General features: G+C 45.1%; 1 protein-coding gene across 1 annotated transcript in view; it reads left to right on the top strand.

The window, feature by feature from the left end:
- Copg2 (COPI coat complex subunit gamma 2) overlaps positions 1 to 14,939 on the top strand; it is a 136,216-nt gene that overhangs the window by 87,710 nt on the left and 33,567 nt on the right. Inside the window, exon 20 of the mRNA XM_010633522.3 lies at positions 368 to 539. Coding sequence (XP_010631824.1) covers positions 368 to 539 — 172 coding nt within the window. The remainder of the gene's footprint in view (positions 1 to 367; positions 540 to 14,939) is intronic.

The raw sequence follows: 14,939 nt of genomic DNA on the forward strand, positions 1-14,939 counted from the left end.
AGAACTTATATTTGACAGCCATCAGATTTCTGCCATCTTGTTTGGTAGAGCACAATTTCAGGAAAGAAAAAACAAACCTGATGAATAATATAAACAGAAAGAGTTCAAAAATAAGACTATCTCTTAAAATCTTAGGGTGGGGTTGAAGGTATAGCTCAAAGGTACATGTGTACTTAGTATGTACAAGGCCCTCCCTGGATTCCCAGGACCATTACCCACTCCACATAAAAACAGAAAGAAAATCTTAGGGTACCTGTAGTGCTATTTAGAGAGGGAAGGTATAATGTGTTCCAGAGTGAGCCATAGATTATAAGATTATGAGAAGAAACAATTTGCTTAAAAACTATTTCTTTTGCTGACCCTGCAGTTTGACTGTACCAATACTCTCAATGACCAGCTACTGGAGAAAGTGACAGTGCAGATGGAACCATCAGATTCCTTTGCAGTGTTATGTTGTATCCCAGCCCCCAACCTTACTTACAACCAACCAGGAATATGTTACACTCTTGTTCGTTTGCCTGATGAGGACCCTACAGCAGGTACTAATCCGCAAGAAAGAGAGTATACTCATATGATTAAGAATGCTTACTGCTTGAGCTTATGAAATGTTGGGACAAATGTTTAGGGTTCAAGAATATGGTTCTTTTCCAGAATTTAATGTAATGATGATGATGTATATATATATATTTTTTGTTGTTGTTGTTGTTGTTGTTGTTCTTCGTTTTTTGTTTTTTGTTTTGTTTTTTTGTTTTTTTTTTGTTTTTTGTTTTTGGTACCAAGGATCAAGCTCAGGCCCTTGCACTTGTAAGGCAGGCGCCGGAACCACTGAGTTAAATCCCCAGCCCCTGATGTATATATGTTTATAAAATTGGGTTACTGTCACAGAAATATTAATTTAAAAACTTAAGTCTCTGAGTAAAATCTGCTGGTGATTTAATCTTAAAAGATAAACTAAATGTATACATTGGTAGTCTGAAAAGGAACTCAGATTTTCTGTTGGAAAAGTGTAACCACTAGTGAGGGTTCATATGTTTCATGTATCCTTGGAAGATTCATGACCTAGTGATGTTTCTTTCTAGAGCATTTGGAAAAGCTTGATTATTTAGTAGATGATTGGCATTTTAAAATACATCATTTTTCAAGGTCCTGTGATATAAAGCTGGCATTTCATAGTGTGTTTCAGACTCATGAATAGCTCAACTAATTGCATTTCACATTTGAGAATGATTTTGTAATTTTTCACTTGGCCCATGTGCAGTTATTGGGGGGTTGGGAAAGGTGTGGCTAGGAGAGCCAACTGGCAGTGCCTGCCGTAGGATGAACAAATTTGGGATTTGGGAAGGTGTTGTGATCATCTCTCAGCAATGTCAAGTATCTATTGTACTTAATTTCTTTCCCATATTCACTACACAATACCTACAGCTGTAACTCAGTTGTCACCGAAAATAGCACACACATCAATTTATGTTTTGAACAACTTTACTATTTTAAGTACAGGAAAAACAGAGGTTAACAAAATTAACAAATATTGGGGAAGTTACATTTACAAGAAATCATAAAAGTACTAGTAAGTAAATAGTTATTCCCCATCATTCAGTTACATTTGGGGCTGACCCTGCTTTCCTTCATAACCCCTCTTCTGACTCCTTTCTTAGTGTTGGTTCCTGGGAGTTCCCACCCAGTCTCTTCTGTGTTGGATGCTGGCCTAGGCTACTCAGACCCTGGCACGAGGTAGATTCAAGTTGGCACCATTGCTGAGTCTAAATCCAGGTGTTCCCTCTGGCCCAGAGTGGAACTGCACTTCTGTCCTGTCGCCATCCTAAATCATTATCCCCTGGGTGGGAAGGCACTTTCCTATCTGGCCTCAGATATTTCTCCTTTGAGTTTTACACCATCTAGCTTTTACCTTCAGTTACCTCTGTATCCCTTTGTGAAGGTTCTCTAGTTCCATTTCCTTGTGGATTCACTTTCTCTCCTGATCTGCTTTTCATTCCAGTTAGATGTGTCTACAAATTAGGCTCACTGTACTATTAAGTAGAGCTAGTTTTATTTGTCCTTCTAAACTAGTATCTGGGCCTAGCCCTGTGACTTTTGCCATCATCCTAACCATTTTATCGGTTCTGAAAGTAGCTCTCTCATTTCATTCCTCCTTTTGAACTTCTCACCAACTTTGTTTTTTTAAGGGATGACACTACTTTGCCACTTAATTTTAGAAGGAAGTGAAATGCTGAACCCATTGAAAACTTCAGCCCTTCCTAATTGAGAATACTGACTCCTCCCAATCCCCCAGGTTTATGCTGATAACGGATAACTGAGGTGCCCCACATCCCAGGGGGTAGAATTAACAGAGTCTAGTAAGTACAATTTCACAATACCAAAATACACAAAACAATATTGAAATTACAGATTACATATATTACAAGAAAACAATAGAAAACATTTCCACCAAGAGAGGAAAGAAGAGAGAAGTTTCTCACCCCTCTTCACTAAGGAGTTACTTTATAAATACAGATCTTACAAATTAGCCCAGAGGTTTCAACCTTTGGTCTGCTGGCTATGGACTCTAATTTGTGTATATAAAATTTGGCAATTAGAGAAGTTTCTTTTATGTTAAACTCCAAAGAGTTTTCTGATCAGTGATAGAACATGATTATAAACTCTTATCAGTGCATCTTGGAGAAAAATGAAATCTTGTCGCAACACTTGGCCTTTTTAAATTGTGCTACTAAATCAGTTATATATACTAAATCAGTTTGAAAAACAAACTCCTTTCTATTCTTTAGTTTTGCTAGAAATGTCAAGTTTTAATTCGTAGCCAATCAAAAGTCTTTAATATACAACAAAAAAGTGAAATACCAGGGCACAGATGGTAATGGGAGTCTTTCATCCATTCTTTCTTTTCTTTCTGCATTTTCCCATCACAGATATTCCAGGCTCTACCAATGACCTCAAAATTTTATCACCTCTACATCTCATCTTAGAAAACTATTTTTTTCTTACACTTACAAGGAAAAAAATACAAAGCCTTGGATATGATAATCCTTCAATTTGAAAACAATGTAGAAAGGAAAACAGGGTTTTGGGTTTTTGTTTTTTTTTCTTTTTTTGAAAACAAGTTTTGTACATAGAAGATTTTAATTCTGGCCCTACTACATAATGACTCTGTGATCTTGAACAGGTTATTTGATCTGTGTAAGCCTGTTACGATTGTTACAAGGATGATATGAAATGAAGTGAAATGAAATGAAGTGCTTAGCGTGATGCTTCACATATAGTAAATAATAGATGCTATTTTAATTATATAATTGACTATCCTGTCCTTTTTATCATCTTTAAAATCAAGGCTTCTGTACTTTAAAAGCCACACCCTTCACTTTCCTTCAAAAAGTTATTCTATCAATTATACCTTCCTTCACACGATCTTTAAACTGTCCTATTCCCCTTACTTCATAAATGTACAAAAATCCATTGGAAAGAATTTAACCAAACACACTATTACCATTAACACCTTCTCTCAAGTAATTGGGCCATTTCTTGAAAAAGTTATCAACATCGTTATTCCTCCTGACTTAATTACTTCTGCTTACCATCTTTTGTCTCCTAAAACTTACTCATTTACCCATAAATTTTTAGAAAAACCTTCAAGGCAGTATTCCTTCTTAGCATGTATTCTTATTCAGCAACTTTCTTCCCTCTAAATAGTTCTTGCACCAGTACCAATATATATTATATATATATATGTACTGTTCTGCCATTGCTCCCCATTTTGGATTTTTTTTTAAGGCTCCTTCTTATTTCACTGCATATTCAGAATCATTCTAAATCCATATTGATTTTATTGTTTTACTTTCATGCTTTATCATATCACCTATCCCATCATCTGGAACCCTTCAAACAAAGACAGAAAACTCATTCTAAAAAGTCTTTAATATAAAACATTCATACTGAGATCAACTTCAATAGTACAGGTATGTGTTTCATTTCTTTGTTTTTCATTAGGGAGATTACCAGCCATATAGCAATTTATAACTCCTTCATATATACTTTAATTCTGAACTTTCTGCCTTGACTTCCTTGAAGTGCCAGCTTGACTTTAGCTATTGCAACAACTGGATGGAGTCAGAACTGTTCCCTGAATATGCAGTGTCCCAACCATTATTTTTTGTTTAGTATTGATGGAACTCTTGACATTCTGATGAAATCTATACCTTTCAGTAATATTTGCTTTAGTGTGTTTTGCTTTGACTCACCTCGACTCACTGGGACCCACATTAATAATCCTTGAACCTTAGCATTCTTCCATATAAATATTCAGTCTGAATTTTTGCTCAGATAGGAACAGAGCAGTATTGGCAGTCTAGTTATCACTAGAATTTAGGTCTGGCCTTAAAATCAATGTTCCCACAATTTCACCCATTATGAGACCTGCGAGGATTCCCAGGATCTGACTGAATTCCCACTAAAGAAATCCTCATTCATCTTTACACAATCTGCCTTTTCTTAAACTGACCAGAATTTCTGTCATTCCTTTTGAAGCCACCTTCCTATCTTATTGGGTATGGTTCCAAATGATGACTTCATCATATTCAGTATGTTTAATCTTTCTTTACTGGTATTCTCACTTAAGAGGTCCCATTTCTCCAGAATGCAACATAAACATGCCTAGCCACTCATTTCTCCTTTTTGCCTTAGAGGAAAAAACCCTCCTTTGCTAAACCCTCCTTTGTTGGTGCTTCCGAGACCCTGTTCACTCACTGTCTTGTCAGTGAATAGATTGGCAATGTGAGAATATTTGTGAGCTTTCTCCTTTACCTGCTCTCAGTGCTCACACTGTCCTCTGCTTAGCTTCTAACATACTCAGCTGCATCCTTAGCTATCAAGAACTGATTTCCTAAGGATTGCTAAACAAGCTAACCTTTCAGATTCCATTTCACAAATTTATCTCTATATGACCTTTTATTCTGACTACCCATTCATCAAGTGATTATCTGATGGAGCTATCAGGCAGCCACCACATTCCCTATTGACAAATTATTTCTCTATGCTTTTCCTGGTTTCTTTTATTCCATATTTGGAATGAAGTTTCAATGAACAACACTCTACCCAACTTATCAATTCTAAATTTCTAATTCCCAACATGATTTGGAGTGAATGCTGTCCCCTAATTCCCATAATGTTTTAACTAGTACTTCTGTGTTATTTTGGCTCTGCTAATTTGGTTGTAGATCACATTAAATATACTTTAGCCTATGTCCAACTCTCACATTTGCTAATTTTACAATTCACCATAGGATTTCCAATTCTTGATCTCCAAACATTTCTACTACTATAACCCCGTCAATTGACACTAACTGTATAAAGTGTTCATTGATAAATATTATTTCTATTGTTCTACTGAAGGAAGTAGTTTCCACAACATATTAAAGGTGTTACCCTACTTACTTCTCTTTTGGGCATTAAGTTCTCTAACTACACTCCTCATATGGTATGCTATGAAATACATCTTTATTAGCATACCTGGTGATACCGCCATCTTGGGAATTCTGCATTCCACTATTGCTTTTCATATTGACTACCTACCAGGAAGAATTTCAAAAGGTTCTATCCTTCTTGTCCCTTTCACTTCCCACCAGCTTACCTAACTGAACTAAATACTTAAATATGACCTTCCTGATGATACATTTTTCTCTATCATTTGCCATACTAGATACAGATAAAACACTGCACGGCAAATCCATGGATTTCCCCCTGCTGTCACATTCCAGAGAGCCTGATACCTCCTCTATGTCAAATCATGTTTTGTAACCTCCCTTTTAATGTACTTAGAAATCCTTCCATCAGGGCTGCACCACTTGTCACGTGCCCTCACTGCTTCCAGAGCTACCTCCATCTTTCTTCCTAGAGGGCACTACTAACTCCATCAGCTACCTGAATTTACCCATGCGAGCCAAGCCTAGGTCCCACCACATTAGAAACAGGAGTAGATTACCTTGGGATCCTTCCACAGACTATTACTTATTCATGTTCACGTGGTGGTACTGAACATTGTCTAGGAAATCCTGTGCACTTAAATATCATTCTACTTTGACACTGTTTTCCTTTTCCTCAGTCTTGAAGAAACATCTGCCTCGTTCCTTTTTTTTTTTTTTTTTTTTTTTTTTTTTTTTTTTTTTTTTTTTTTTTTTTTTTTTTTTTGGTTTTTTGAGAAAGGGCCTCACTATGCAGTTGAGACGGATCTGGAACTCACTTTGTAGCCCAAGCTGGTCTCGTACTCACAGTGATCCTCCTACCTCAGCCTCCTGAGTACTGGGATTACAGGTGTGCACTCTGCCTCATTCTGAACAACATTGCTGTGACACATGCTTTTACCTTCTTTTGTCATTACTGCCACACGTGGCCGCCCCATCACCTCACACACATGCCCGCTGGCAACCTGAACAACTGCCAACCTCACAGCCCTCTCTTTAAAGCAGCCCTACAGGCACTGTGCACCCCTGCCACCGGCTCCTCCTCCTCCCCTTCCTCCCCCTCCTCTTTCCTTTTGCCCTCCTCCTCCTCCCACCTCACACTCATCTCCTCATGAGCTCTCCTTCAGCGCTGGCCCCATTCTCCTCTGGTGCTTCCTTCCCTGCCCCTGGACCACGGCCCCTGCTCTCTGCCCAGCCCCAGAGCGCCCTCTTCCTCCGTGCACTGTCACCTCTCTCTGCCTCACTCCTCCACCTCAGTCCTCAGCCAGGACCTTGGTGCTGGCACTGCCCTCCCTGACCTTGACAGGAAATCCCCACTCAGCCCTCATCCTTGCAGGCACCTCTCTGCAACATCCCTGGGCTCCCTGTCACCCTCGGCCAGATCTGACAGTCAGGACTCTGATGCCTCCATCTACCCGCACTCACAGGCGGCATCTGCTCCCCTCCCGTCTCTGCCCAACCTCCATTCTCCTCCTTCCACACCAGTGATTCTCACCCGAGGACGCATGACCCACAGGCGGCCCATCAGAACCATCATCTGGGTCCATTCGCTGCCATTGCTTACTGTCTGTGAGCAGAACCCTGCTCCCCTCCCGAGTCCTGATAGGCCTCCCTGGGGCCATGCCCACAGCCCCCCTCGGGTGGAACCCCACCCCCCATCCCCGGTGAGAATCACTGCTGTGGGTGCCCCTGTGCTCCCTGGGCCTTGCCCTCCCATTTCAGGCTCCCAGGGTTCCAGTGGTGGCCACCCGGCATGGTCCCTTGAGGATGTCAGCACACCCGGCACTCTCCTCCTGGAGCCACCATGTTCCCCTTCCTGTTTACTGCTCAGTACAAGAACTGACCGAAACCCACCCTGTGTGAGAGTTGTTTGTCCAAAGGACCTCATCTGACACCAGCCCTCTTGAACTGCCAAACCGAGGCATCCTTCCTGCAGCTCTCAGTATGTTTGAACCCAGTTGGTCTTCTGGGAGATTACTATTGTCCCTTTTTCTTCTCTTTGTTAATTGCTCCTGCCATTTGTGATTCCTGGACAGGTGCCCCATGGAGTACCTCTTTGACCCTCAAGTCTTTCCTCTCTCCAACAAGCCAGCTTTGTATCCTTCCCTCCTCCTTCCCTTCAGCTACTTTCATTCTTCCTAGGTGGGCTCAGAGGTCTCTCCAAACTGTAATTTTCACTTTACATTCTAGACATGGAATGTTCCGCCGGCTCAGTTCAGTAAGATGTCTTCTTGATACCTGGAGCTAGGCTCATGGCCCTCAAACTCCACTCCACCCGCCCCCCCCGACCCAAATCCTGTCCCAAACCCCATTCCAACTACCCACCCTTTCCCATCGGATCCATGGTAAAGAGCCTGGCCAAAAATTTGTATGTCTGTAAGAACATTCAGGGTTTTAAGAGCATATGTTTGTCCTTGCCAATAGGCATCCGCCCCTTTTCTGCCTTGCCCTCCCCATCCTGAGCCTTGCAGGCAGACCTGAGCACTCCAAGGGCCTTTGTTCCCACTCTGGTGCCACCCTCCTCCCTGGTCCCCCGTTGCTGTCCAGCCTGTCTCCTTCCCACCCCACCCTCTGCTCTCCATCCTCCCTGGGTGCCTCCTGCCACCCTGTCTGTGTCCCGTGGGTGCCTGCCCTTGCCCTGATTCTTCCTGTCATAACCACGTCCTTTCTTGCTGCCAAGCCTCTTGTCAACCCTTTCTCCCCTTTCATTCTCTGGCCAAGGGAAGCCTCCCTGCCTCTTCTCTGGGGCCATACTTCTCTCAGCTAGTGCCTGCCGTTTCATCAGATTCGCATGCCTCTTTCTCCAAGGCTCTGCTGTCTTCCTGTACGTGCTGTCTCTGCTCAAACTCTTTGCATCCCTGTCCCGGCCTCACTTCTGCAGCCATTCTTGGCCACTGGCTGGGCCTTTCATAGATCCCCATTCCACATTCCCTTAGGGTACCTTTTCCTTTGCCTTTCCCATGCCAGCCTCCTTCTTTGCTCTTCTCTTCCCATCAGACAAGCTGACACAGACTCCACAGCCACTCCTCCAATTCTCTGTCTCCTCTCCTCTCTTCTGTTACTTGCATTTGCTCCCAAGCATGCCCCGTCTGAGAAAATACAGCCCTATCCTTTGCACCCACTCCATTCTGCGTCTCTGGATAGTTGTTCTTTATTATGACTTAGCCATACTGCCTTCATTATATCCATCAAATTTTAAGACATTGTTTTTCCCTCTTCTCATCCTCGTGATCAACTCTCCCGACACAGAAGGCTCCCCCACCCGAACCCCATCCCGATTCCCAGCCTCCTGGGTTTAGGGTTATACCTACCATGCCCATTTGCTAGTGCCCTGAGTTCTCATTCTAAGTATATGTTCATCTACTGAACTGTTAAGGGCTTTGCCCAGCCCAGCCTTCACTCTGTCCCCTGCAGTGGCTGCTGCACTGGACACTTCCCCTCTGTCAGCTCCCCTTGAAGAGCAGAAGCACAGCTTCAGTGCTCACTGCGAAATGCCTGTTCCGCATTGCCTCCCAGCTGTTCTTCCGCCATTTGCAAGCCTCTGTCTCCCATGCACTCGACTCACTCTCCTTGACTCATCCCCATGTCCCTGAGATTACCTGGCAGTTCTTTTTGCAAGAGCCCTCTGAAAATGTGACACCACTCAGTTTCCTCTGGTTAATCTGAGTCACTGTGACCCTTTGCTGCAATCCCTCGCCCACTTCTGAGAACACTCAGAACACTTTCTTTCCTTGTTTTTCCTTTGGGTTCTAGGGATCGAACTCGGGTCCTTGCACTTGGGAGGCAGGCGGCAACCCCACTGAGCTAAATCCCCAGCCCTAGAACACTTTTTTTCTATCTTCTGCTCCGGTGGTTCAAATTTTATACCCCCCCCCCCCACTGACTCTCCCCCAGTGACCTGCCAGCTCCCCTTTTGGGAATTCTGCTTTCTCTCTACCTTCCGCTTTTTCCATCTTGGCCCTTTGTCAGTGAAGCCATCACATACACATGAGGTTCTTTTATTATAATAGGACCTACCATATCTTTCTCTTTTTATCCCCCCTCTTAGCCCAAGGTATTTTCACAGACACCTTCCCAGGGCCCCGCAACTCCAGTATCTATCTTTCCACCCTGAGTAAAGATATAAACTTTGCTGTGCCATCCCTTGTAGTTTCTCATGCTATCATTTTCCAGAGTTTCTGTGCTTCCTTTTCAGCATCCAGTCATATATTGTCACATTCCAAAGTGGACATGCTCTTGCTAACAGGCAGCTCACTTCCTGCCATGCATGCACTACTGCCAGCATTACTAGCTTCTTTATCACCAATGAACTCTCCTTAGTCCATCTGGATCAAAATGCACCCTGAACCATCCTCGCTTGTCAGACCTGCCACATTACAACAGTTATCACCTCCAGTGGGGAATCACAGTAACCCTTCATGATTTTGCTTTTTTTTTTTTTTGACATGAGATTTTCAACTTTTCTAGGATGCCATGACTGCTACAACCTTGTTCTGCTCTGGCTTCTTCTTCATTACTTCCTGTTTTTCCTCTCTTGCCTGTACTGTGCACTCTAGTTCCCTGAGCTAGCCCACCAGATCCTTCACTTTCTTCCTCCTCCTTGGCCCTGATGTGCCTTCCATGATGCAGCACTTTCCCTGACCCTTTTCAGCAGTCCTCTTCGCTCTCCCCTGCTGACTTCTCCCTCTGTTCTGTATCAGCCTGCTCTCAACAGGCTGCAGTACTCATCACCTCCTCTCCTCTGATGGTTGCAGCTGAAACTTTTGCCTGCTTTCCTCTCTACTGCATAAGGAGATGCAGTCACGCCCTCCCATCAGCCATGCTTTCGGCAGCCCTCTGTGAGTCATCTGGCTGAGCATTAGTCCCCTTGGGTGTCCACTCCGTCTGATGTGTTCCCCACACCCAGTGCTCTGCCACATCAGACATTTTAGCCTCAGATAGGCCATACTGGCTGTACATTCTGCCCGGCTGTCCCTGTGGCCCCAGCTCTGGTCTCCTTGCAGAACTTCACCTCCACATCCATGGTCCCCTATGTCTTTCATGTTTCCTTTCTCCTCACTTCTGTCAGTCTTACGAAAACACTCTTGGAAACATCTGTCTCTGATTCTCCACCATATTCCTGTGCCACAAACTTTTATCCTCTGCCCTCATTCCTGCCACCACACATGGCCATGCCATCCACTCACACACGAGCCCACTGGCAACCTGCTGCCTTGCGTCACAGCTCTCTCTTCTAGGCAGCCAATTCATCACACTCTCTACTTCCTCCTCCTTTTTCTCCTCTTCGTCCTCCTCCTCCTCCTCCTCCTCCTCCCTCCTCCTCCTCCCTCTCCTCTTCCAAAATATAATCCCTACCTGCAGTCCCTCATCTCTTCATGAGCTCTCCTTCAGCGCTGGCCCCATTCTCCTCTGGTGCTTCCTTCCCTTCCCCTGGACCACGGCCCCTGCTCTCTGCCCAGCCCCAGAGCTCCCTCTTCCTCTGTGCACTGTCATCTCTCTCTGCCTCACTCCTCCACCTCAGTCCTCAGCCAGGACCATGGTGCTGGCACTGCCCTCCCTGACCTTGACAGGAAATCCCCACTCAGCCCTCATCCTTGCAGGCACCTCTCTGCAACATCCCTGGGCTCCCTGTCACCCTCGGCCAGATCTGACAGTCAGGACTCTGATGCCTCCATCTACCTGCACTCACAGGCGGCATCTGCTCCCCTCCCGTCTCTGCCCAACCTCCATTCTCCTCCTTCCACACCAGTGATTCTCACCCGAGGACGCATGACCCACAGGCGGCCCATCAGAACCATCATCTGGGTCCATTTGCTGCCATTGCTTACTGTCTGTGAGCAGAACCCTGCTCCCCTCCCGAGTCCTGATAGGCCTCCCTGGGGCCATGCCCACAGCCCCCCTCGGGTGGAACCCCACCCCCCCATCCCCGGTGAGAATCACTGCTGTGTGTGCCCTGTGCTCCCTGGGCCTTGCCCTCCCATTTCAGGCTCCCAGCATTCCAGTGGTGGCCATGTGACATCTCCTCTGATGCAGACCTTTCACTTTCTGCTTATTCCTACAATGTTTCATTTCCTGTGTCCCCTTTCACACACAAACCCCATCCCCGGCCTGCTTGAAAGAGTTGTCCTTTTAAACTCCCCCCTTCTCCCATTTGTTTTCTTCCACCAGAAAGGACTCTCAGCATTGTATCGGTATCCATGTTCTGTCCTATTCCTTTCCCTGCTTTTAATCTTGTCTTCAGTGTTCCACTCAGATACACAGTACTCCTGCATAGCCATGCCCTTTGTCATTGTATTCCCTGCTTACTTTTCCCTTGCCTAGCACTGTACCTAGGACCACTCTCTTTCTGGATAGGTCCACTTGTCTTTTGCCAGTCTACATTTATTACTCTCAGCACTAGACTTGGAATTTTTTATCACTGTACTTTAAAAAAAATGTTTGCTGATGGTCTGCAGTTTGTTTCATCTTCTGCCACACCCACATACCACCATGCCCGCCCTATCCAGAACCCCAGTGCTTCTAACCCTGACCACTGGCCCACCCAGCAACCTTCACCTGAAACCTGCTCTAGCCAGCCACCCTCCCACTACAGATCCTAGTAAAGCACCTGGAATACAATCTCCAGATGTGTAGGAAAAAGCTTGGCCATAGTTTGCTCCCTTTTCATATGTTCAAGGCTTTGAGAGCACACGTTCCTTCCTACCCATTGCTGTGCACGTCTTCTTTATTTTGCCTTTCCCACGCCACCCTTTGGCCACCCTTGTGCCACCCTTTCTCCTTACTGTCTTCTCGCTGTCCAGCCTGTCACCTTTCCACCTCACTCTCTTCTCTCCACCCTCCCTGGGTACTTCCTGCCATCCTGTCTGTCTTCAGTAGATTCCCCTCTATGAATTTTATTAGTGCCATACCGTCATATTCTTGCTAAATTGTGTCAGGCTTGTTTTGTTTTTGCCTCCTTGCCAAAGGAAGCCTTTCTCCTCTGTGCTCATATTTTCCTCAAGTACCTAGTGTCTGCCACTTAATTTGCATTGTCCTATTGCTGTATAGCAGTGTATACTTTTATGACTTACTTTCATAGTTCCCACTCTCTCAAATCTATTCTTATCCTGTCTTCTGTTCTGGGACCATTAGCTGCCACTCGCTTTGGAATTTCCTTGATGTTTGGCCTCTGCCTCCCCTAAAACTGCTTTTTCTTCCCCACTCACAGTCCAACCTTTTTTCCTCTCTTCTCTGTTTCTTCAAGCATGTTCCCACAAAACTCTGCAGCCAGTCCTGCCACTCCCTCATCTTCATCCTTTCCACTCCTCCATCATTTCCATTTCCCGCTGTAGGGCCTCACTACACCCCTACCCATCACACTTGCCCTCTGACTACCTTTTGAGACTTTCTAGACACATCTCTTTCCTTTCCTGCACAGGAGCCATGTTCAGACACCTAGACTCTGACAGAACCTCTTCTAACATAGGGACATCCTTCATCCTTTTTGCCTGTCCTTCTGTCATCCTCTGGTTCAAGTCCTTAAAAGAGAAGCCCTGTCTCCATATCCATAATATACCCTTACCCTGGCCTTGCTTTCTCCCATCTTGGCAAGTACCTACTTTCCTTACATTCTTCCATTAAACCCATGCTTCACTGTGCTTCACAGTCACATACTCACAAACATGCATACCAAACTACTACGATCCACCATGCAGCACACTGCTGTACCTTCATCCTTTCAGCAACCCTGGAACAGCAAGAGCACAGATTCACTGATATGTCTCCTCTGTGTTGGTTCCTACCTGCTGCACCACCATCTGCTAGCACCTTTGTACCCACGTTCTAGATTCATATCCCTGGCACTACCTACCAGTGCTGACTGTGTACGAGCCATTTACTGTGCAGCACTGGTCAGATTCCTCCATTTAACCTGAGTCACTTTGGCCCTTTCTAACCCTTCATCCAAAGGACCTGCATCTATACCTGCAGAAGCTTTTGTTTTTCTTGGGTGTCCATCGCCTTTGATCTGGCTTTGATACCCCAACAAGCCACATGCTTACCCTCTGGGATCTGAAAACTCTCCAGTTAGGGAACTCAGCATTTTCCCTTCCACCTACTTTGAACTAGCTTATCTTCACACAAAGCCTTTTCATGGCTAGCACATTCCAAAGTCTCTTCTTTCCATCCTGTTGGTAGATGTGCCCTCACATGGCCCATCCTCTATATTTTCTTCAGTGTCCATTTCCAGAGCCCACGTTGTTCAATATACAGTCCTACTTGCATTGCCACCTCTGAATCCATCCATGAACTCAGGCGTCCTTCTCTTACTGTCGGTTTCCTTCCTGACCTGCCTTCACCTGCCACCACTGCCAAACTCTTTGTTGCAACTGTGTACTTCCTGCTGATGGACTTCACCTCTACCATGCCATCATCTCAATCCCACAACGGTAGGCACAGTTTGTTCCTATGACGGACCTTTATCAAGCTCACCATGATGTTTGTTAACACAGTGGTCCCCTCATACAGCTTTGACCGCTTGCCAATTTTCTGCTGTTTTTCTTTGTCTTCTCCATGCCCTGCTGTTTCCCCAAAGGATTTTATCCTTTGAACACTTTTGATACCAAGCTGTCTGTATTCTCCATGTTCTGTCCCTCATTCTTGACAGTGATGTGCCTTCCATGATGCACTGCGTAACCTGACCCTCAAGGCAGCCCTTTTCTCTCTCCTTTGCTGGCTCTTCTCTCTGTACTTTCCCAAGTGACAGATCTGAACATTCCTTACCTCTCTCCTCTGCTAGGCCCAGCCAACCCTTTGTTCTGCTTTCCTTTCTCTGAGAAGTAAAGAACACTAATACTCTTACTGTCTGCCATGCTTTCAGTGGCTTTCTGTGCATCATCTGACAGATGCATTACGTTTCTTGGGTATCTGCTCCTATGCGTTCACCTGACTTCTTCGCCACTACACCACAGAATTCATGCATTTTTAGATCAGACAGACAGTATTGATTCTACATATGCTACTAATGCTGCTAGAATCCGTGACCATGTCTGAGTGGCCACATGCTATGGGTGGCTTCCCCTCCTCACGAAACAGATCCTCACAACCTTTCTCAATCCTAATAAAAACAACTTCTGACATAGGACTCAGGAAATCTCTGACCCTGCCACAACACGTGGCCAGCCCATAACCTCACACACATATCCACTGGCAACCCAGTGTGCTGCCAGGAGACACAGCTCTCTTATCAAGGCAGCTGCTCCATCCCACTTTTCCTCTTCCTTCTCCCTTCCTCTTCTTCCTACCACAGCACTCATCTCTTCATGAGCTCTCCTTCAGCGCTGGCCCCATTCCCCTCTGGTGCTTCCTTCCCTTCCCCTGGACCACGGACCCTGCTCTCTGCCCAGCCCCAGAGCTCCCTCTTCCTCTGTGCACTGTCATCTCTCTCTGCCTCACTCCTCCACCTCAGTCCTCAGCCAGGACCATGGTGCTGGC

Source organism: Fukomys damarensis, unplaced genomic scaffold, assembly GCF_012274545.1.
Source record: "Fukomys damarensis isolate Sample0158 unplaced genomic scaffold, DMR_v1.0_HiC HiC_scaffold_4, whole genome shotgun sequence".
Taxonomy (NCBI): Eukaryota; Metazoa; Chordata; class Mammalia; order Rodentia; family Bathyergidae; genus Fukomys; species Fukomys damarensis.